General features: G+C 45.3%; 1 protein-coding gene across 1 annotated transcript in view; it reads left to right on the top strand.

The window, feature by feature from the left end:
* The window catches only part of KCNH1 (potassium voltage-gated channel subfamily H member 1), a 387,725-nt gene that overhangs the window by 46,777 nt on the left and 316,883 nt on the right, over positions 1 to 24,065 (top strand). The window contains exons 4-5 of the mRNA XM_047753552.1: positions 4,489 to 4,617; positions 13,795 to 13,913. Of these exons, the coding sequence (XP_047609508.1) occupies positions 4,489 to 4,617; positions 13,795 to 13,913 (248 nt within the window). The remainder of the gene's footprint in view (positions 1 to 4,488; positions 4,618 to 13,794; positions 13,914 to 24,065) is intronic.

Genomic DNA, 24,065 nt, shown 5'->3' on the forward strand with positions numbered 1-24,065 from the left:
GAACTCCTGCCACACCCTCTTATCCTCTCTACACTTATTTGTTTTAGTAAACCTGACTCCAGATCCATCGGTCTGTTTCCTGGGACCGACTGCCATTCTCTAGTCTAGTTTCTTGACCTTCCCGAATGGCCGCAGCACATGCAGCCCTTCCCAAGAGCCAGTCGCAGTGGCGTGGTCCATTTTGTGGTGTTGAATGTGGCCTGGCTGCCTGGCTATAGAGAGTACTTGAGAGGAGGTCTGGGGCAGGGGGAAGACGGTTGGGGGCTGATGCACTCACACACCTGAGCCTTGCTGTTTTGTTATCTCACTGTTGTGGTTGAGCAACCCCATGCTCGGGGTAGGTTGTCGAGGGTAGGTTGTCAGGGATGACTGTCACAGATGACCAGGAGGAAGAGCCTGACCCAGAACGGCCCTGCCCTGCACTGAGCATCCTCAGCCAGCAAACGGCCGCAGCCTCTGCCATCTGTGGGATGTGTTTCTCCTGGATTTGTGTAGGAGTCTTCCTTTAATCCAGAATTTATCATTTGGAGTTCCCTTTGTGGCTCAGTGGGTTATGAACCCGACTGGTATCCGAAGATGTGGGTTGGATCCCTGGCCTCACTCAGTGGGTTAAGGATCTAGTGTTGCAGTGAGCTGTGGTGTAGGTCGCAGACACGGCTTGGATATGGCATGGCTGTGGTGTAGGCTGACGGCTGCAGCTCTGATTCAGTCTCTGCCCTGGGAACTTACATATGCTGCAGGTGCAGCCCTAAAAAAGCCAAAAAAAAAAAAAAGGAAGAAGAAGAAAGAAAATTTATCATTGATCCTGTTCTTTTTGTAGAAACAGGACATTAAATACTTGCTTTTTCCACTGTAACCACCTGGGTGAGGAGTAGAATTTTAAATTCCTCCTGTTTCGGCGTGTGTGTGTGTGTGTGTGTGTGTGTGTGTGTGAATATTTGTGCATTCATTGTCTCTCTTATATCTGGATGGAATGGATCAAGCTGCAGAATCTGGGCTCTAAGAGGCCTCTGCCTCCTGGCAGGCTTCATTTAAATGGCGCCAAAGGGTTCCTGGATATCCTTGGGTACATCCAGAGGGGTGTAAGGGAAAATTTGGGGTGGGGGGGGGCTTCAGCTCTGAGTGATTCATGTTTGCTTGAAGGAACTGTTTCATATCCTGAGACTTTTGAGTAATGTTTCATTAGTTAAAAATGCTTCGCTCTTAAGAAGTGAAAGGTTGAAATGACTGGTCCCTAGGAGGGACTCTTGTTCGTTTTTGGAAGAATTTCAGAAAGGAAAAAAATGTAAGCCCATTCTTCTTGCTTTGCTAGATTGTTTGGTTAGTGATTATCTGGGAGAGAAGCAGGTCTGAGTAACTGTGGAGACACTGGAAGTGGGACTTCTTTCCTTGAAACCCAGCAAGCATTCCTAGAGCTTGCTGAGTTTCACGGTTGCAGGCGGGGGGCTCCTGGATGCGACCTTGTGTGACCCAGTGCCTACCACTGCATTGGATGCCATCAGAATGGGGGTGCGGGGCCGGAAGACAGAAGAAGTAGATCAGGTCTCTTGCCCTTGGGGTGCACTGTGATCTCTCTAAAGAAACAGTTCTCAACTGTTAAGGTGTTGGGGGGCCAGTATGTAGCCTGTTCTTTCTCTGCCTGTGATCCGAAGCAATTGAGAGGGATATAGGAATCAGGTGAATGGAGGTTAAAATAGCACCTCTATGACTAATAAAGCTAATCCTAGAGAATGTGGTTTATATCTGTGGGCAGGTGAGTGTCTAAAAGTGAATCCTAGAATCAGATGGACTTACCCACCCCATACAGGTGACACCGGAGAACCGTAGCTTCTCCTTCTGCCAGCCATCTCTCCTGCCCTCTGACTTTTCCCCTAACATTTAAAGAAAGGATGGGGAAGCAGAGCAGAAGGCACACTAATCTCTACGAAAGCAGAGGAGGAGAAGTGGCCAAGCTGCCTATGTCCAATTCTTGCCCCCAAATTGCAACCCAGGGAAACCGCCTGGAGTGTTACATTGAAAGACGTCCCTCCACAGGGAAACACCAGGTGTGGGAAAAGGGGGTTCCCACCCTCAGCACGCCCGAGTGATCGCTGGAGATGAACTCTTAAAGCCATACATACTGACTTTATACGTTTTTGGCACAAGATACATATTGAGATATTAAGGAATGGTCAGAGTAGCATATGTTTACTAAGGGAGCATTTCTGGAAGGAAACAACGGGCACAGTTTGGTGGAGAGAAGCACGAAGCTTTAAACAGATTGGCCAGTTGAAATGGGGGCAGAGCTCCAGATGAACTTCAACAGTGGTAAAATGCAAATGTCTTCCCACTATGACTAAGACTAAGTGGGTCTTGTCATCTGGAGATGTGGGTTAGTGCCATCAGTCCCAGTAGTCATAAAGCTTAGATGGCCCAAGTTCACAGGCATGAGGCCCAGCTGGTGCAGTGCAGTGGGTGGCCCCCTGGGCGGCAGCTCTGAAGGGGGTGGTTCCGGAGGTTCCAGCCAGACGAGGCTCCTGGGGTTACAGCCTGCAGGGGGGTCCTCTCATCTGATTTATTACTAGTTTGATAAATTAGGAATATATGCATTTATGAGCTGGAAGAATATTAAAGTTTTCTTTAAAGCCAAAAGAAAAGGTTTTTAAAACAATTTTCTGCCTTACCGGCTAAGGTACAACTGAGAGGTGTATGTAGGCTCAGTTACTGTGATGCTTTCTTTTGAGTTTTCTGCTGCTTAAGTGAAAGCAGTTTAAAATCCCACAGGTTCTGAGGAGGAGACTGGAAGCAACTGTGCCAGAGACCTTCCCAAACCAGCGGGTAATTCAGAGAGCACAGGGTTTTTTTTTTGTTTGTTTTGGTTTTTGATCTTGGAATGCGGTGTGTGGTTTTTTTGTAAGGTGGATGTGTTCTTTCAAAACACATTTTTCTTAAGGTGATATTATAATGTATTTGTCTCCCAAGAATACCAGAAACTGGCCGCTGAAAAGGGAAGGGAAATGGATAGAGGTTTCACATGAACTATGAACAAGCGTATGAGCAGCATTGAAGGAGGACATATTCCTTTCTGATCCATTTGCTGCCTCGTTGTCTGCACATTGTAGGGTTATTCATACCTACATATGAATACGCGGTGTAGCCAGATAACTGAGCTTGTTATTAAGTTAAATTGGCTACTCTAATGTTAATCAGAGATGTTTGTCTGTCCGTGTTGAACAGTATAGTTTGATGTGATTGCAGGTAGAGAGACCCAGGTGGTCTTTGGGGATCTATTTCCACCTCCAAGATTGAGTGAGGTGCTTGTTTTCTGCCTCCTAAGTAACACAATATATGTAAAATGCTGAGCCCAGTGCCTGATGCATGATGCATAGGAAAGCTTCTCTAATACTGAACAACATGGAGAAATATTTACTGTACTTTAATTTGAAAATGGTTATAAAAGTATGTATAGTCTTATCCAAGTTATGCAAAATTCAGCACATAGTTATGCAATTCTTGTATGTCTGATGTTGATTTTGGAAATGGGAGATAAGAGCGAGGTGGGGTGAGCAGACCACTGCCTTGTGCCCCATTTAATTTTGTGTCACAGAGGAGATCGGTGCATCTTGCTCTGATGTCCTCAATAGGTGGAAAACGTTCGTTTGTTCTCCTTATTTTTTCCGGAAACCAGAGACGGCCTGTGCGCAGATGTGGGCGGGCCCTCACTCTGAGAAGTCAGTTAGATGAGCCCTGCCCACCTTCTCCTCCTGTGGTTTGGGGCAGTGCTTGCGAAGAGCTCATTTATCTCCCATTTTAGCTCAGGAGCAAGGACTGGAAGTTGAAACACATTCACCGAGCTTCCCAAAGCCCTAAGTAATCCCAGCCCAAAGCCACCTGGAAGCCCAGGGCCACCTGGGAGAGCCACTGTGGTGATCCTTCTCTGTCCTCAGTGTGTGTCACTTGCCACAGTATTGGACCTTTGGGATTTTTGTTTTGGGGAGAGAGACTTGGAAATATAGCTTCTAGGCCATGGTTAATGGAGCATTTGAACCAAATTGATGGATTCCCAAACTGAATTTTGATACGCGGGCCCCTTCACAATGGAACTTTGAGTTTCATGGTCTGCTGGCCGTGGTGGGCGATACCCCAACCGGCCCCTCCTCTTTGTCTGCTCACCGCGTGGTCCGAGGAAGGTCTTTAGGTCTCTGTACCTTCGTTCCTTCCATAAGATCAGAAGGGATTGTCAACCTATTTTCTACTTGTTTTACAAGGGTTAAGAAATCTGTGCTTACGAAGTTACTTGAACAGAGGAAAACCCCCACTAAGTGGTTACTGTGAACGTTTTTATTCCACACAAAGAAGAAGGAATGGGATAATACTCCAGCATCTGAAGGAATGAAACCATTTCAAACATGAATTAATATGTGTCCCTATTCACTCCCAAGTCTTTGCTTCCATAGCCCCTCAAATGAGAATGCAAATTACTGACCAACCTTTTGATATTTCTTTCAGGGACACCTGTGTGGTTCTTTGTGAAAATTGCTCCAATTCGAAACGAACAGGATAAAGTGGTTTTATTTCTTTGCACTTTCAGTGACATAACAGCTTTCAAACAGCCAATTGAGGATGATTCATGTAAAGGTTTGTAATTCTGATTTATACAAATACCTTTATGCCTTTTTTGGCCTGTAGTGTGACTCTGGGTACAGAGAATTGGAGGTTGCCAAGGTGATCTCTGCACAAGGATCACAGTTTAAACTTTAATTTGTGTTGGGTAAAAAGCATTGTATCCTTCTGGAATGTACCGAAGGAAAAGAAAGGAAGGAAAAACGCTTCGGCTAGGAAGGCATTTGAATCAATTTTGCACCTTTGTAGATTAACCCTTACCCAGTGGACAGAAGGAGGTCATTGGGCACCTCTGGTGTCGTCAGGATCTTTGCAGGTTTTCACATGACGGTTGCCAGCCACCCAGGTGAGGCAGATCATGGTCGCATTCATTGTATTTACCTATAAACTTCCTTGGTTTGACTAAGTTCTAGCATCTCAAGCGTGTAGAAGATTTGAGTACACCTCTCCCTCGGTGGTTGATTGAGTGGGCTGTGGCTGCTTAGTTCATCTGAAACACGGTCTTCATGAGGCCAGCGTCTTTGTTAACATTCCCATGTGGGTCATTTAATCAGCTCTGGGATCAGAGATGTCAGCCTTCGTCTCAGCCATCGTCACCTGCTTGTGTCACGTGAATAACACGGGGGACTTGGGGAAGGAGATGGCCTGGGTTTTCTAGAACAACTCCCCTTCTGAAGACGTCCGGTCATCAGGTTGTACCGACGACGTTACTCCCAGAGGCTCGGGGTTAGGAGGTGTCAGAGGACACTCTCTGCCCCGCTCTCAAGGTAACCGGGAGGCCGGGAGCTCTTTCGTGTGGCAGGGTTTCCTGGCCCCACGGCTGACTTTCCAGCTCTACCTGAGGCCCCAGCTCCTTGCAGTTTCCTGAGATGCAGCAGAGAGCTAAGAGCAGAGTTTAGGGGGGAGTCCAGCTGGGGCGTGTTATCCTCGAGGTGACAAAGGCGGGAGTGTTCAGTGGCCAGAGAGGAGGAAATGAAGAGCATGACGTGCGTCTCCCTCAGGGGCCGTGTGCTTGGAGGTTGTTTAAAATCCTCCCTCATCTGGACACTCACATTTGTCAGGCTCAGAGCAAAGTGCTGTGTATACCAGTGCCTCCTCTTTTTTTTTTTTTTTTTAATTTGACTAGCTATAGCTCAAGAAATCAAATGCAGCCTGCCTTTTGGTTTCAAGACTCAGCAGATGTAAAGTTTCTCAACTAGTCTGAGCCTCCTGAAGTCTCTTTTCCTCCTGCAGACTTGTGCTTCCCTGATTTCTAGTTTCTTTTCTTTTTTTTTTCCCAGTGGCTGTACTTGTGGCATATGGGAGTTCCTGGGCCAGGGATTGAATCCAAGCCATAGCTGTGATCCATGCCGCAGCTGCAGCAGTGCTGGATCCTTTAACCCACTGCACTGGCTGGGGATCGAATCCGTGCCTCTGCAGCGACCCAAGCTGCTGCAGTCAGGTTCTTAACCCACTGTGCCACAGCGGGAGCTCCTCATTTCTAGGTTCTGACTTGAAGCCTTTTCAGTGCGGTAGGTATCACATAGCAATAGGCTCATCCTTGTCACCTAACTACCATCTAGAAAGGCCATTGGCTTTTTTAACCAGGTAAACTCCTAAATAGTGTTTTACAGGTAATTGGATATTTTGACACCTTTGCAGGTTTTCTCTGAAAGATGAGAACTAGGTGATTTGGTTGAGTCAGGATGTTTTCTCATCGTCTTCGCTGAACGTTTTCAGGTGATGGACAGGAAAGGCTTGTTTAGCAGGAAAGGCCTTGTCAACCCAGAACACTCCTCACCTGCGACCTAGGTGTCTGCATGTAGCTCTCAGGAAACCCGCAGGAAGAGAGACAGTACAGTGACTCACTGAGGTTTATTTTCCAGGAATAAAATGTTCCACTTTGTTAATCTTGCCTCACTGATGTGTTTCCCTTGCTGATAAAGAGTTTTGGTGTATTCACACACACACACAGACACAGACACAGACACACACACAGACACAGACAGACACATATACGCTTACCTACTCCCTGTTAGCCAAGGGAACCAGATAATAATTCCCTTTGTCGGTGAAATAAATAGGAATAATACATGGCTTGATTCCTAAAAATTTAAAACACACACACACACACTTTAGCCTCAGTATTGGAAAGCTGCTCGTGGATCGCACTTAATGTCTCCTCCAAGACCTGACTTTATAAGCCTGTCCCTCCCCAGGGCTGTGGCAGACTCTCCCACTTGTCATGTCACTGTGCCCTTGACCCACTTTGCTTTGGTGGTCTGCTTGTTCGAACGAGGTCAGATTTTATATCAGTCTGTTTAGGGTGGAAGAGCGTGGTGATTCTCCAGGTCTTGTTAGTTGTGAGGCTATAAACTGCAGTTCTGGCTGCAAGGGTCCAGTCTGGGTGGAAAATGCACTACCATGTGGCCTCATTATTCTCCTGATTTGACCTTTCATAAAAACATCCTCACATTGTGAGGTTGCAGTGGATCTGGCCGGGCTTTCAGGGCAGCACCTCAATTAGCATGAAGAGTCTCAAGAGTCTTAAGCTAACCCAGGCTTAGATGGAATTCACTTTGGAGATGGAACAGAGGGTAGGGAATTGAAAACCCCAGAGATTATGGCATAGCAATGTAAGATGTATTCCTATCATTAGATTTGCCTTTTTTTAAAAAGTCGCTTATGCTCAGATTGTCTTAAAATGACTTGGTTTTCTCTGATCCAAGTCGTGCCTAGCTTTGGGGCTTGGAAGTAGGGTGATTTCAGAGCCACTTTGTGCCTAACTTTTCCCCACAAACAGCCCACAAAGGGGGAAACACATGGACGGGAGCACTGGCCATAGACTGTTAGCGTCTGACGCAAAGTAACTCCCCCTCGGCCCTGAGCTCCAGGCACATGTGCCGCGTCCCGAGGATGCTCCCTGAGCATCTTTCATCTAATATGTCAGTTCTCATGACCCTTTTCATGGACCGTCCAGACTCCTGACTTCCTTACTTCCTCTTTCCTGTGCATCTTTTGACGCTTCCCTTGCTCACAGGCTTGCAGATGGCACATGGGGCAGGGGTCTGCTGTTTGATAACAGCTCTGGGTTGTGTGTGTGTGTGTGTGTGTGTGTGTGTGTGTGTGTGTGTGTGTGTGTGTAAAGGCTGAAGGAGATTGTAGGTGGGCATTCTTGAAATGAGACTCCATGATGCTCTGGGGGTTTCCTTATCTCTTGCGTTTCTGTTACTGTGGATAATTGAGAGGAGGCTGTAAGGTGTTTTTCTCTGCCCCGTCTTCTCTTCAGAGCCAGGAACCGTGGGCAGGAGGGTAGAGAAGAGACCGAGGGGGTGCTCAGAGATTTCTGTCTGCATTGTTCACCAGAGGATGAGTCATCTGTGTTCTCTCTCGTACCTCAGCGAATAATCTCACTTTGAAGGAGCAAATGCCTTTTCAAAGATCCATGGATTTACTTCCAAATTCGAGTTAAAGTTGAGCCAAGAGCAGACAAAAAAAGGAATGTAAAACTCCAGAGGAGATTTTTTAAAGGCCAAAGATTGAGAATATTCAGGGCTGAAGGCTCTGACAAGCTGTTCTAACTGCCTGCCTCCGCCGTGGGTGTGTGAGGTGCTCTTGGCGAGAAAGCGAGGGATGGATACAAGGCACGGCCCCCTCCCCTCCGTATTAACACGTTATCTCTCTGCCCGTCGGGTGGCTGAAAGCTGAGGATGCAGTGACTGCTGCTTGAAGAAGCCATCCTAGATGTTTTGGTTATTTGTCCTTTGATAGGGAAACGTCTGGGGAGGAAACCTTGAGGAGACCTAGGCGGTGTCCCACGTTGACCTGGGCGTCGGTGGACCTGTGTCCGTTGTTTCTGCTAGAGGTTCAGTTATGGCACCCACGCCCCTGAGAGAATCCGCGACTCCTCAGGGTGGGACAAGCCCGGCCGCAGCGCCTCCTCAGGGTGACTCGGGCGTGGTTCCCCGCAGGGTCCCTCTAGTGTCTCTGGACTTTCCCTGGGAGCAGCTGGCCTTCCATCTCATCCCATCTCTTCTGGCCGAGGGAGGACCCTAACGCAGCCTCGTGGGGGACCCATCCCAGGTGAGGCCAGGAGCCAGGGTGGGCTCGGACACGGGGGACAGCAGGGTCCTTCCTGGGAATGGTGAAGGACCCAGGAAATCCTTCCTGGCTGCTTGCCGGATTGCAAACTGGGCGCCCCTCCTCGAGTCCTTCCTCCCCTCCTGCTCCCCTCCTCTCATTTTTCCCGATCACGTGGTGCTTTTGACCCACACCCCAGCCTCTGCCTGCCTTGTGGTGGCATTTATGACAGAACTGGAAGAACCCTGAGCTAAAGGTTTCTTCACTTGCGCTCCGTTCACTGTTGAGCTCCCGGATGGGTTATACTTGTTGGATGGGCACAGAAATACCTCCTAAAACTTAGCAGAGTCTGTAAAATGGGCTGCTTATTCTCTGGGAGTTTATGCCCCTTGGAAACCCGGACAGAAGGAGAACCATAGAGAAAAGAGTTCTTCATCCATGTGTGTTCAGCATACACACTCTGGGATGTCTTTGGGGTCTCTGGCCTCAGGGAACTAGGAGCCCCTGCTTGGCACCGTCTCCTCAGTGCCAAGGTGAGCAAATACACGCAGTGAAGCCTAGGCAGTGATCGCATGGGAGTCCGCCTGCGGCAGTGGGGTACACGGGCGGGAGCGGGCAGTCATGCGGGGTAGGGGGCAGGGTGGTATCAGGAAAAGGCTTCCTTCAAGGCCGAGGGTGTTGCAGCTGCTGCCTTCTTGTCCTCGTGGCAAATGATCGTGTGGTTTCCCCCAGGCCAGGTCATCCTGAGCTGGATTCTCACTGGGCTCGTCTCTCCCAGCTGGCCTTTTGGACAAGAGCAAATTCACATTTTCCAGGAATGTTTTTCCTGATGGCTCTGCAATAAGGGACATTGCTGTCCAAATGGTACATTTCTCTTCCCCCAAACCCATTTGCTTCTCCTCTGTGGTTTTTGAAATTTTTTGTTGAAGGATAGTTGGTTTACAGGATTGTGTTAGTTTGAGGTGTACAGCAACAGGATTCCTACGCGTGTTCTTTTTCAGATCCTTTTCCATCAGAGTTTATGACAAGATGGTGAATTTGGTTCCCTGTGCGCTACTGTAAATTCCTGTTTTATATGTAGTTAGCGTGTGTCTGTTAATCCCAAATTCCTAATTTATCCTACCTTTCCCTGTTGGTAACCGTAAGTCTGTTTTCGATGTCTGCGAGTCTGTTTCTGTTTTATAAATAAGTTCACTTGCATTTTTTTTTTTTTTAGATTCCACACGTAAATGATACCCTGTACCTGTCTTTCTCAATCCGACTTGCTTTTCTTCTGTGCTTTTAACCTTATTGCATGGCTGTCACCACAGTCACCCAAACCGGGGACCACAGGCCACCTGCACTGCCTCTTCCCTCTCTCTGTGGCCACTGATTCGACCTCTGCAGCTGTTCTCAAGTCTCCCCTTGTCACCTGGCTCCAACCACGGCCCTGGTCTCGGCCCTCATGGTGTCTTGTCTGGATTCTGATGGGTCTTCTCTCTGTCGACCCCCTCCTTTTTTCTTAGCTCCCTATCCACAGTGCCACTCTGCCCGAAAATGCCCTCGCCATACTTAACCTTCCTCACTGAAGTGCTTTCAATCGAAGTTCACGTTTCTGAATTTGCTGTTGGGGTTCTTACACCTGAGTTCTTCTCCATCTGGCCGTGATGGCCTCCTTCGCGTCATTTCAGGCCTCCCTCTTCCTCCTCCTCTCTCCAGGCCATGCTCCATGCATCTAGCCATTTTGAAGGTCTTACGCTTTGCTGATGTATTACCTTATTTTATGATTTTCTGCTTCCCTAGGTGCTGTTTCTTCCATGTGGAATGTCAGTCTTTCCCTTCCTGAGTTCAGCTAACTCCTACTCACCTTTTAAAGTTTGCTCTAGGAGGTGTTCCTGTTGCAGCTCAGTGGTTAGTGAATCCGACTAGGAACCATGAGGTTGTGGGTTCGATCCCTGGCCTTGCTCAGTGGGTTAAGGATCCGGCGTTGCCTTGAGCTGTGGTGTAGGTCACAGACACCGCTCGGATCCCACGTTGCTGTGGCTGTGGTGTAGGCCATCGGCTACAGCTCCGATTCAACCCCTAGCCTGGGAACCTCCATGTGCCTCGGGAGTGGCCCAAGAAAATGGCAAAAAGACAAAAGACAAAAAAAAAAAAAACAGTTTGCTCTAGGAGTTCCCACTGTGGCACAATGGAATCAATGGTATCTTGGGGGTGCTGGGACCCAGGTTTGATCCCCGGCCCAGCACAGTGAGTTGGGGGATATGGTGTTGCTGCAGCTCCGGCTTGGGTTGCAGCTGGAGCTTGGATCTGATCCCTGGCCTGGGAGCTCCATATGCCTTGGGGTGGCCAAAAAAGAAACAAATGAAATAAATAATTAAATAAAAGTTTGCTCTAGTGTCACCTCCCCTGGGAAGCTGTCCGTGACTGCCCAGCCTGGACTGGATATGCCTTCTCTGGACAGTCTTGGCCATCGCATCCTGTACTCATCTGCTGTAGAGTTTAGCTTTACTGTATCATGTTTTTAAAAGAATCTGTCAGTCTTCCCCACTAGAGCGCATGCTCTTTGAGACCAGAGGCTGTACCTTATTCATCTTAGTATCTGCAGTACCTAGCACTGTGCTGGTACATAGTCGTCATGTTTAAAATTAATATGTGCTTGAATGAAATTTTTTTTTTTTTTTGTCTGCACCTGCAGCATGTGGAAATTCCCGGGCCAGGGACTGAACCTGTGCCACAGTTGCAGCAACACCACATCCTTAACCTGCTGTGCCACATGGGAACTTCCTTTTGTGTGTGTGTGTGTGACTGAATGAGGCTCTTTCATCTGGCTCAGCACGATTCCTATTACAAAGTGTCTCAAGTCCAGAAAGACAATAACGTGGGAGTGGAACTTGGGAAAGAACTTACTGCCTGCCTTTGGAGTAGACTGAGCCGGCCCATCCTGCTCCAGGTGTGATGGAGGATTTCACACTGCTTGTCCCTTTCCCCATCCGACACTCACTCACCCTCCTGTGCCCTCCACTCAGCCTGCCGAGAGCCGGCTCCTTCAAGAGCCTCATTCTTGAAAAGAGAATCAGGACTAGAGTGAGGGGCTCGCCAGAGCCTGGGGAAAAATGCCTGAGGTCCAGGAGTCTTTCTTTTTCTTTCTTTCTTTCTTTTCTTTTTTTGTTCTATGTCATCTGATGGCCCTGGGCCATGCCAGGCAGGGTGAGGGATGTCTGCCCTGCTGCCTCCCTCTTATTGGTGCCAGGTGCCAGGTCGTGGTGGTGGTGATGGTGGCAGGTGTGAGTAGCATGGGGTGGGGGTGGGTTGCAGACCCCTTGCTGATGTTTCCGTGTACAACTGCTTTCTCCCTGATTGAAAAACGTACTTTCTGCTCCTCATGAAAAGCTTTGCAGAATTCAGTTCCAGCTTTGTTTTGAGCTGAAGGAGAGCCTGACTCTGAAAAAGACTTAAAAAAAATCCTAGTCCATTGTTCACTCAAGCAAATGCGGGCAAGCACTTTCATAAATGGCCCATTTGAGGAAGATGTCAAAGACCCCTGGAGAGCCTGGGCTGTCCCCTCCTGTCACTATCAGTGGGACCCCCACAGCCCAACTACTGTGGACCTCTTTTCAGGCTGACTCCAGCAAGTCCCATTTTTCTGCTTAATGGCATCAGAATGGATGAAAATACCACTATCTTTTATTAAAGCCCAGAACTTCTGGAATGAGAGAAAAAGGAGCCAATTTTCCATTCTTGCTGTGTTGACAAAAATTTATACAGATCATGATTCTTAAGAGTTGTGCAAAAAAAAAAAAAAAAAAGGGGGGCCATTCATCTGCTTGACTCCACTGTCCTCTGTCTGTCTTGGAAAGGTGCTCCAGGGTAAAATTTGGTAATTAAGATTTCTGATGAAAGGCGCTGACTACTAAACTCTAAAGGACAAAAAATAAAATTGCCTCGTCTTGCTTTTAGCTGTCATGTAAAGATAGTTGCCTGCCCTATTTGCTGTCTACCCCACATCCAGGTCTTTGGTCCCCCCTAGCCCCAAGCTCGGTTTTGGGAACCCTTGCAGACTTCATGAGGGGTCTCATGAAGCAATGGCCATGGTCAAACCTTCATGCACATGCCATGTTGGATATTGGAATGGACAGTTGTTTTCGGGGACCTCTAAATTCTTAAATTCTACGCCTTAAATTCTTAAACTCAAATTCTTAGTAAAGATCACTCGCACATGTTAGATTTTGGAGTGTCGAGTAGTCTGGATTCGAAAAAGACCTTGTCCAGAGAGCCAAGGAGGCCTCACGACAGCCTTTGTTTTAACCCATTACTCAGAGCCCACTAGGCTTAGCCGCTTGGTTTTACCAGGAAGAGGTGCCCTGCATTTAGGGCAGGTAGAGTATTTTCATTTTCACTTTACAGATGAGATAATTAAGGCACGGAAAGCTTAAAAAGCTTGTGGATGATCACCAGCAAGCTGGGGGCAGTGATGGGACTCGTATCCTGATTTCTTTACTCCAAGTTTAGTACTTGACTCTTTTTGTTTCTAGTTTTAAGGGGACCTACCTGCCCCCACCTGTCCTTTCCCCATCCCGTAGCAGACTGAAATCCACCAGTATGTTTTCTGCATCTACCCAGGGATTAAGTTCCTGTCCTTGTGCCCTGATTTTGGAGAATGTGATACATGGACTGGCCATGTGACTAGCTTGTCTAGTCATTTTAAATCCAGAACCAGCTTGGTCTCTGCTGGATCCGAGGACATGGGCCTTGGGAATAGCCTATGCCACAAAAATCAGAGAAACATCTTCATTGCCTAGTATTACCTGGCAGAAAAGGCTTGGGTCAGAGGGTTATGGGTTCTAGACTTTTTAGCTGCCGAGGCACTCAGGTAAAACAGTGCTAAGACCTGCCCTCCCGACGTTACCCAGCTCCGATTAGGATAGGGTGAAAGGGCAAGGGAAAAGTACATCCCTGTGCAGATTTGAGCGTGTCAAGGTGCACTTCTGAGCAGCGAGTCCTGATTTTGAGGCTGGCCGAGGGCCTCATGGATGCGGAGGAGGAGGACGAGGGCGGGGGGTTCTGCCTCTGACAGGGCGATGTGTGGGGTAGGTGTCTCTGCACCTCTGGGACCTGGTTGGACTTGTCTCTTCTGTCTTCCACCCGCTCCAGGCTGGGGCAAGTTTGCTCGGCTGACCAGAGCACTGACAAGCAGCAGAGGGGTCCTGCAGCAGCTGGCTCCCAGCGTGCAGAAAGGCGAGAACGTCCACAAGCACTCCCGTCTGGCAGAGGTGAGGGCAAGGGCTCAGCTCAGCTGAAGCCTCGCTTCCCTTGGGCCCGTGGGCTGAGAAAATGGTACAAGGTGAGTGTGCTGGCTTGGGAGGGACCTTCAGGACCCCAGACTCTCATCCTGGCTGAGCTGCACACCACCATGTGTGACTTTGGGTCAGACTCTTGTCAGCTATGTACTTTCCATATGTAAAAGGGACAGCAAGCAGCTCTTACAGATGTTGGTTGATTTTTTTTTTTTTTTTTGAAGGAGGAGAGGAGCTAGAAGTGCTTGTATACATGTAGGATGTTTTACTTATAAACCATCAATAATTTTGTTATTTGAGCAATATGTACCAGTGTAGGAAAAGATAAGGAAACGGAAAGAAGAAAATAAAAATCACCTAGAATCCCACTAACCAGGTAACACTGTTATAGTTAAGTTAATGCCATAACTTTTCTTTGCGTGTAAGAAACATTCTATTTCCTGAAGCCTAAGAAACACATATTTCACATGTCAATGAAGTGGAGGCGTAGCTAGGAACCAATGTGTACATTTAAGTTAGTTGTATTGCCTTTTCTGCATTTTACTTAATTGTGAACCTCTTTCCAGGTTAATAAATATACTTACAATTACTGTTGTTTTGATAACCTTTGTAGTAAGGAAAAATCATGGCAGTAGTATTCCTGCTTTTTCTGGGACTAATGAGAGGCTGTCTTTGGTGGTTCTGCATCTAAATTGCTATTATCTCCCTTTGGTGATACTTGTTTTTTATTTTTCCAACGAGGCCAGGGTGGGACCAGTTGAGAGCACACACTTTCCACGTACCAAATTACATCTTATTCCAAGACGACAGCTTTAGCTGTCCCCCTGCCTGGTGGTGGCCAGTCCGTTCTCCATCCACACCCCGATGACAAGGCACTTTCTGACCTGCCTCCTGGCTCCCATATCCCTAAGGGAGAAACCGCCAATGTGATGCAGCTGGCAGTGGGTGCTCTGCAGAGGGGCACCAAATATCGAATGAGTTAACCACAGATCTCCCCGAGGCAGTCCAGAGCCTCTGCCAGCAGTGGGAATGGGAGCATTCATTGTATCATGCGAGAGGAGAGACACTTGGATGATGGCAGCATCGTTTCTGTGATGATAAATGAGCTCATCTTATGAGAGAAAGAACAATAAAGAGACCTTTCAGCCCACAGGCTGCACTTTTCCCTGTCCCTACTGCTTCTTTTGGTTAATCAAATTCCTTCCTCTTCTGCTGCTCTCCACCTTGCTCACTCTTATCCAGCCGCATTCCATGCTGTTCCCCTCACACATTAGGCTTAATCTTCCCAAGCACGTGTGTGTGGCAACTTCTTCACCAATGGCAAGTCTTTGTTCAAGTGTCATTTTCTCTATGTGGCAACTGTATCAGTCAGGGTTCCATCAGAGAAATAGGACCAGTAGACTATTTATATATGAAGAGATATATAAGGATTGTAGGAACTGGTTTATGTGATTGTGGAGGCTAACTTGGCAAGTCCAGAATTTGTAGGGCAGCTGGGCCAACTAGAAACTCTTGGGAGAAGCTGACGCTGACGTCCACCGATGGAATTTCTTCTTTCTCAGGGAAACCTCAGTTCTGCCCTTAAGGCCTTTTCAGCTGTAGGATGAGGACCTCCCAGATCACAGAGTATCATCTCCTTTCCTGAAAGTCAGCTGATCATAGACGTGAATCACATCTACAAAATACCTTCGCAGGAACACTTAGTGTTTGACTGAACAACTGGGCACCCCAGCCTCGCCAAGGTGACACATGAAGCTGACCCTTATCAATTTGGCTCTCATATCCCCTTCCTTAAACCATACCTAATCTCCTACTTCCACCTAACACGAAGTTATCCAGCGTATGTAACCACATCCATGTGCCATCCCTGGCCCCAGAAGAGGGTACAAAGTCCTTGGGTGATGTTCCCTCTTGCCATCTTGTAACTTCAACAGTGTGATAAACTTAACTCTTATCAGCACATCTTCTGTCAGCTGATATGAAAGTATTTTCAACACAGACATTCATAATAAAATAAAGATTACTCATAACTCTTCATCCTCGCCTTCACCTGCTCTATGTTATTTTCCACTGAACACCTTCCAATGTACTGTATAGTTTACTTATTTATTGTGTTTCTTGTTCACTGATACATCCCAAGCATTTAAAACTGTGTCTGGCACATGGTAGATACTCATCACTAGGAAGTGGTTTTTCTTAATTGATCAAATGGTTGAAAGAAAGGAAATGATGCTAGTGTTTTTGTCCACCTGTCTCATATTGATTAGCAATAGGAGGCAAACGTCTAGTCCCATCCCAGGGGCTAGTAAATTTTAATTAGCTTGGCTGGAGGCTTATGGATTTTATTGATCTTTTCAAAGAACCAACTTTTGGTTTTGCGGATTTTCTCTAATGGTTTCCTGTTTTCAATTTCATTGATTTCTGCTCTAATTTTTATTTTTCTCTTCTGTTTGGTTTGGATTGAATTTATTCCTCTTTTTCTAGCTTCCTAAGGTGGAAACTTAGTTTATTGATTTTTGACCTCTCTTCTTTACTAATATATGCATTCAATCTTGTAAATTTCCCTCTAAGCATTGCTTTCACTGCATCCCACAGATTTTGATAAGTTGTGATTTCAGTTTTATTTTGTTCAGAATATTTAAAACTTTCTCTTGAGATTTCCTCTTTGATCCCATGTGTTATTTAGAGGTGTGCTATTTAATCTCTAAGTTTTTGGGGGTTTTACGATTGTCTTTCTATTACTGATTTCTGGTTTAATTCCATTGTGATCTAAGACATTGTATGATTTCTGTTCTTTTAAATTTATTAAGGTGTGTTTTATGGTCCAGAATGTGGTCTATTTTGGTGAATGTTCCGTAGGAGCTTGATAAGAATGTATATTCCACTACTGTTGGATAAAGTAGTCTACAGGTGTCCACTGCATCCAGCTGATTGATAGTATTGTTGAGTTCAACAGTATCTTTACTGATTTTTTTTTGCCAGCCGGATCTGTCCATTTCTGGTAGAGGTCTGTTGAAGCCTTCAGCTACAATAGTGAATCCATCTGTTTCTCCTTGTATGTCGTTCCATCAGTTTTTGCCTCATATATTTTGATGCTCTGTTGTTTGGTGCCTATGCATTGTTAGGGCTTCTTGAAAAATTGACCCCTTATAATTATGTAATGCCATTCTTTATCCCTGATAACTTTTCTTTCTCTGAAGTCTGGTCTGTTAGGAATGAATATAGCACTTTCTACTTTCTTTTAATTAGCAGTAGTATGATAAATCTATCTTCATCTCTTTATTTTATTCTGTACGGGTCTTTATATTTAAAGTGGATTTCATCATGTAAAATTGAGTCTTTTTTTTTCTTTTTCAGCCACACTTGCAGCATATGGAAGTTCCCAGGCTAGGGATCAAATCCAAGATGCAGCTGCAACCTGTGCCACAGCTGTGGCAACCCTGGCTCCTTAACCCACTGTGCCAGAGTGGGAGCTCCTGGGTCTTGTTTCTTGATCCGCTTTGACAATCTATGTCTTAATTGGCCTATTTAGACCATTGGCATTTAAAGTGATTGTGAATGTAGTTGGATTGTTCTCTGCCATGATCCGCTTTGACAATCTCTGTCTTAATTGGCCTATTTAGACCGTTGACATTTAAAGTGATTGTGAATGTAGTTGGATTGTTCTCTGCCATGTTTTTGCTGATTTTTATTTGTTGCCTTTGTTCAGTGTTTCTGTTTTGTCTTCCACTCTTTCACTGCTTTTTGTGGTTTTATTTATTTATTTATTTTTGTCTTTTCAGGACCGCACCCATGGCATATGGAAGCCAAGGGTTGCACTGGAGCTTACAGCACAGCTCACAGCAAAACCAGATCCTTTAGCCCCCTGGGGGAGGCCAGGGACCAAACCTGAGTCCTCATGGATGCTAGTTGGGTTTGTTACCACTGAACCACAATGGGAACTCCTGCCTTTTGTGGTTTTAACTGAGCATTTTATATGATTCTATGTTTTCTCTTTCCTTAGCATATAAATTGTTTTTTTTTTTTTAAGTGGTTGCCCAAGAGTTTGCAGTATACATTTTCAAGCAATCCAAGTCTACTTGCAAATCCAGTCATCCCTTGGTATCCACAGGGGATTTGTTTTAGGACCCCTCACAGATACCAAAATCTACCTACAGATGCTTAGGTCTTTTACATAAAAGGGTTTGGTGTTTGCATATAACCTATGCGCATCCTCTCCTGTACTTTTAAATCATCTCTAGATTACTCACAGTTGCTCATACAATGTAAATTCTATGTAAATTGTTGTAAATACAATGCAAATGCTATGTAAATAGTTGCAGGTGTGCAACAAGTTCAAGTTTCGCTTTTTGGCATTTTCTGCAATTTTTTTTCTGAATATTTTTGATCTGCAGTTGGGTGAGTCTGCACATGCGGAACTCATGCATTTGGAGGGCCAACTGTAATACTGCACTGCTTCATGGGCAGTGCCAGTACCTTGTAATAAAATGCTCCTGGGTCCTCCGTCCTGTCCCTTGTATTATTGCTGTGATTCATTTCACTTGTTCATAAGCAATCATAAGCATATGTGTGTTTATAATCAAGTACATTATTGCTGTTATTTTGAACAAACTATTATCCGTTAGACCAATTAAGAATAAGAAAAATAAAAGTTTTTGTTTTATCTTCACTGATTCCTTCTCCTCTTTTCACTAAGTTGGTCCAGGTTTCTGACCGATCTCATTTTTCTTTTCTCTGAAGAGCTTATTCATGCATTTCTTGCCAGGCATTTCTGCTGGCAGCAGATTCTCTCAGTTTGTACCCGAGAAAGTCTATTTCTCCTTTACTTTTGAAAGATGATTTTGTAGGGTACAGGATTCAAGGTTAGTATCTTTTCTCAACATGTCTTTGTGTGTACATGTCTTTTTAAGGCTGCACCCATGGCATATGGAAGTTACTAGGCTCGTGATTGAATTGGAGCTGCAGCTGACAGCAGTGTGGGATCCAAGTTGTGTCTGTGACCTATCCCACAGTTCACAACAACGCCAGATACTTAGCCCACCGAGTGAGGCCAGGGATTGAACCCGCCTCCTCATGGATACTAGTCGGGTTCTTAACCTGCTGAGCCACAATGGGAACTCCTCTCTCAACACTTTAAATATTTCACTCTACTCTTTTCTTGCTTGTGTGGTTTCCAAGGAGAATTAGGATATTATTCTTATCTTTGCTCCCAATAAGTTAGGTTTTTTTTCCCCCTTTTGCTTTTTTTCAGCATTTTTTCTTTTGCTTTTCTGCAGTTCGAATATGCCATGCCTAAGAAGTTTATGGTTTTTTGTTTGTTCGTTTGTTTGTTTTTAACTTACCCTGTTTAGTGTTCTTTGCGTTTTCTATGTCTGTGGTTTGGTGTCTGACATGAATTTAGGGAAATTAGAAGACATTATTGCTTCAAATATTTTTCTTTCTTTCTTCTTCTTCTTGGTATTACCATTTCACCTATGTTGCATCTTTTGTAGTTGCCCCACAATTCTTGGATATTCTGTTTTATTTTTTTGTTGTTATTGCTGTTTTTGTGTTTCATTCCATTTTCTCTTCTTTTCCAGCTTTGGATGTTTCGAGTAATGTCCTCAATCACAGAAATTCTTTCCTCCGCTGTGTCCTGCCCACTAAGGAGACCATCAAAGTCATTCTTCTTTCTGATACAGCATTTTTGATCTCTAGCATTCATTTTTAGAACTTTCTTAGAACTTCCATCTCTCTGCTTATATTGTCTATCTGTTCTTGCATGCCGTCTTTTTAAATCCATTAGAGCCCTTGGCATATGAATCATGGTTGTTTTAAGTTTCCTCTCTGATAATTTTAATCTCTCTGCCTTATCTAGGTCTGGTTCTGATGCTTGCTTTTTAAGCATGCCTTGCAACTTTTTGTTGAAAGCTGGACATGACTTAGCAGGTAAAATGAACCTGGGTAAATGAGCCCTTAGTGTGATGTAAGGTGTAGGTGGAAAGGAATCATTCTATAGTCCCATGAGTAGGTTTTAGTATTTCAGTGAGCCGGTGCTCCTGGGCTGTGAATTTCACAAGTGCTTCTCAGCTCTTTCCCCACTGAGACCAGACAAGATGGACAGAATGGCCTGGAGTGGTGTATTTCTCTTTCCCCGCATGGAAGGTAGAGCCAGCTGGAGTTGGGTCTTTTTCTTCCTCCAGATGAGTTAGGCTCTCCTGAAATCCAGTAGGTTAGGCTCTAGTTAACTAGTTTCTTCTGAGGGCAGGCCTTTTTAAGAAGAGCAGAGTGCTCTGGTGTATTTAAAAATGGTTGCTTTCTATGCAGCAAATGTGCCCCCCCCCCCCCCGCCAAAAAAAAAAGCTTTCCTCCTACTTCCAGAAGCACAAGGGGGTTTTCTCTGATTTTCACTGTGAGAGCCTGGTAGAGCTCCTGGAGGTAAAACTCACACATGTGTGACTGGGTCCCCATAGCGTTTTTAACTTTCAGCCTTGTCCATGCTGAGCCCCCAGCAATTTTCTAGTTACAGTTTAGGTTTTCCTGTCTGGTGCTGGTTCTCGTGGAGGTTTCTTCTGAAGGGTTGTAATTCTCTGTGTTCATTTGTCTATCTCTCCAGTTTTTGGTGCAGCAGTTTGCCCTCTGACCTCACCTCTCTTATGGAACTAAGAAGAGTTGTTGACCTTTCAGTTGTTATAACTTTTCACTTCTTAGGATGGAATGAAAGTTTCCAAGCTTTTTACAACCAGGACCAGAAACTGGAAGCTGGCTAGTAAGTTTTAAAGAGAAAAAGAAAATCTGTTCCCTGTCCCTTACAACTGATCTTCTGCTCAGTTTTCTCATTGGTAAGTGCTGTTGGCCGAATGGAGATTAAGAATATGGATGCCTCATTGAAACTTCTCCCACCTCCAGGAAAAAAAAAATTGATGCAAAGCCCAAGTGGTTGGAAATAGCAGCTTTGCCTTCGAATGTCTTGCACATGTGATTTTCAAGGCCAACTTATCTCCCTGTTTGAGCTCAAACAGTTTGGCTTTCACCCTCATGCTCGTTCCTCCTGGACTGATTTTAGAAGAGAAGGAGCACTTACTGCACGCCAGGATCTGTGACTCTCGTCTTCTCCTTTTATCTCCTGATCATCTTGGAGCAGTTTTGCAGAAGGGGGAACCTGGGGCATAGGAAAGTTCATTAACTTGTTTGCAGTTCACTTGGCGGTTCACTCTGGATTGAGAACCAGGTTTATGTGACTCTAAACCCAACCTGGTTCCCATTTGGGGCATTTCCTTCTGGACATTGTCTCTTCTTCCCAGCCCTCTGGTGCCGCTGTAACTGGGGTTACCAGACCTGATAGGGGACTCTGCTCTCCCTCATCTCAGGATGAGAAACCAAGTCCACCTCATCGGGCTGGTCTCCAGCACCCAGATCCTCTTTCCTCAGTCTAGTGTGAGCACTTGTTCTCTAGAAGGGCCAGTTTTCAGATCAGGCTGGAGGACCCTTGTCACAGGTTGAGTTCTCTGGGATGCAGGTGTTGAGTAACATCTGGGAAAGAAAAGGGGGAGGAAGAAGCATTGGGCAGGGAAGTATCAGACACAGTGCAGACCCCTAGAGGCTCTGCCAGTCCTCCAGGGAGCCTGTGGCAGAGACGGCCAGGTAGACGAGCTGTGCCCAGGGCAGGGAGTGTCAGGCCCCTCAAGCACCTTCCTGCTCAGTCATTGGCAGGTGCCTCTCAGGAAAGCTCAGGTTTCTGGCTCTTAGGAATCTAACAGGAGGCTGTCAGCTAACTGCACACCCCACAGCTGGGCAGAGAATCCTTTCTTTTGTCTTTTTTTTTGAGGGTGGTGTGCATTCGTGGCATAGGGAAATTGCCAGACTAGGGGCCAAATCAGAGCTGTAGCTGCTGGGCTATGCCACAGCCACAGCAAGGTGGGATCCGAACCATGTCTGCGACCTACACCACAGCTCAGGGCAATGCCAGATCCTTAATCCACTGAGCAAGGGCAGAGATTGAACCCGCATCTTCATGGATACTAGTCAGGTTCATTACCACTGAGCCAAGATGGGAACTCCAGAGAATCTTTCCTTGAAGCAGGATCTGAGTCTGCCACCACTTTGCCACTCTCTTTCAGTCTTTTAAAGTCACGGTCTGTGTATGAGATAACATTCTTCCTGCTCAGCAGAATTCACTCTGGGGTCTTCCTGCAGGAATGACTGTGCTGGGCTTTGATCTGGCAAGAACCATTCTCTGCTGCCAGCCTCTCTCTTCATGGAACAGCTGGGAGGAATACATGGAAGGGAAACCATTTTTCTGTCACATCTTCTCACTCTTCCCTATGAGGGACTCTGGTCAAGATAGAATCTGAGATGTGCAGTTGTGATGGCTGGAGCACAGGTCCCCCCATTCAACCACATCACAGGGAGTGAGTGGTACCCAGCTCACAGCTCATGATGCTCACCATCTCATTGTAAGGAGATCAGGCAAATGCCATATATGCTGCTGTTTTTCATATAGGTGACAAGTGGGCTGAAACTGCACTGAACATTATTAACAACCACTTGACAACTTACCATGTGATCTTGGGCAAGTCATTTCACCTCTAAGGTTCTTCCTCCTCTCTTCAGATGGCGGAAGTGAGTTCAAATGAGAAAAGGTGCTCGTAGACTTGTGAAGAGTAAGGGAGATTCTGAACGAGAATACTATATATATGTATATGTATATACATATATATATATATATATATAGAGAGAGAGAGAGAGAGACCACTATATATATATATATATATATATATAGAGAGAGAGAGAGAGAGAGAGACCACTATATATTTATATATATATATATAGAGAGAGAACACTATGTATATATATAGTAAATGCTCAACAATGTTAGTTTACTGTTATATTTTGATTTTTGATTCTTCATATTCCTTTAAAAATTTTTCTCAAGAGAAGAAAATCTTGCATTTGCAGGAACATAGATAGTGAGACCATTATGCTGAATGAAATATGTCGGAGAAAGACAAATACCATATGATCTCATTGTTATATTGACTCTAAAACAGCAAAATGAAACAACCCCCCTGATGTCATAGATAACAGAGAACGGGTTGATGGATGCCGGAGGCAGGAGATGGGTGTGGGTGAAATTGGTGAAAGTGATGGAAAGGTACAACGACCAGTTATAAAGTGAGTAAGGTCTAGTGATGTGATATAAAGCATGGTGCTTATAGCTGGTAATACTGTACTGTATATTCAAAAGGTGCCGAGAGAGTAGTTCAAAGTTTTATTACAAGAAAAAAATTGTAACTACACGCAGTGATGGATGTTAACTAGACTTACTGGGGAGATCATTTTGCAGCATATACAGATAATGAATCATTATCTTCTACACCTGAAACTAACAGAATGTTACATGTCAATCATAGCTCAATAAGAAAATTATCTCAATTTGCAGAAATAAAACAGGTGCTTTGTTGGATTTTAAAACAGAGGGAAAGAAAATAAAATATTAAATGTCCTCTGTTTCTTGGCAGTAACCCTTTTAAGATAGTGTATGTATTTTATTACAGGTGTTCATATATATTTATATTGGTATTTCTTCTTTTGTTGTTGTTGTTCTTTTCTGTCTTTTTTTTAAGGGCCGCACTCACAGCATATGGAGGTTCCCAGGCTAGGGGTCCAATCGGAGCTGCAACTGCCGGCCTACACCACAGCCACAGCAACGCGGGATCCGAGCCGCATCTGTGACCTGCACCACAGCTCACGGCAACGCCAGATCCTGAACCCACCGAGCAAGGCCAGGGATCGAACCCACAACCTCATGGTTCCTAGTTGGATTCGTTTCCACTGCGCCACGATGGGAACTCCAGGTATTTCTTTTTTTAACAAAAATGTGGTGATACTATATATATATATTATTATTTTCATAAGAGCACACATCCCTTTCATTATTTTCAGGTTGCTTTGTATTCATTGCATGACTATATCTAAACCTATTTAGCTGTCCCTCTGTTGACACATAATTAGATTGTTAACAGTCTTTGGTTGTTACAGATAATGCTTCAGTGAACCTCCTTGTATGGATATTTTTGGTTTTAATTTAGAAAACCTTGAAAACATTCAGAGTAGTAGAGAGTAATTCAACAAGCATTTATTTGTTAT

This window comes from Phacochoerus africanus, chromosome 11, assembly GCF_016906955.1.
Source record: "Phacochoerus africanus isolate WHEZ1 chromosome 11, ROS_Pafr_v1, whole genome shotgun sequence".
Taxonomy (NCBI): Eukaryota; Metazoa; Chordata; class Mammalia; order Artiodactyla; family Suidae; genus Phacochoerus; species Phacochoerus africanus.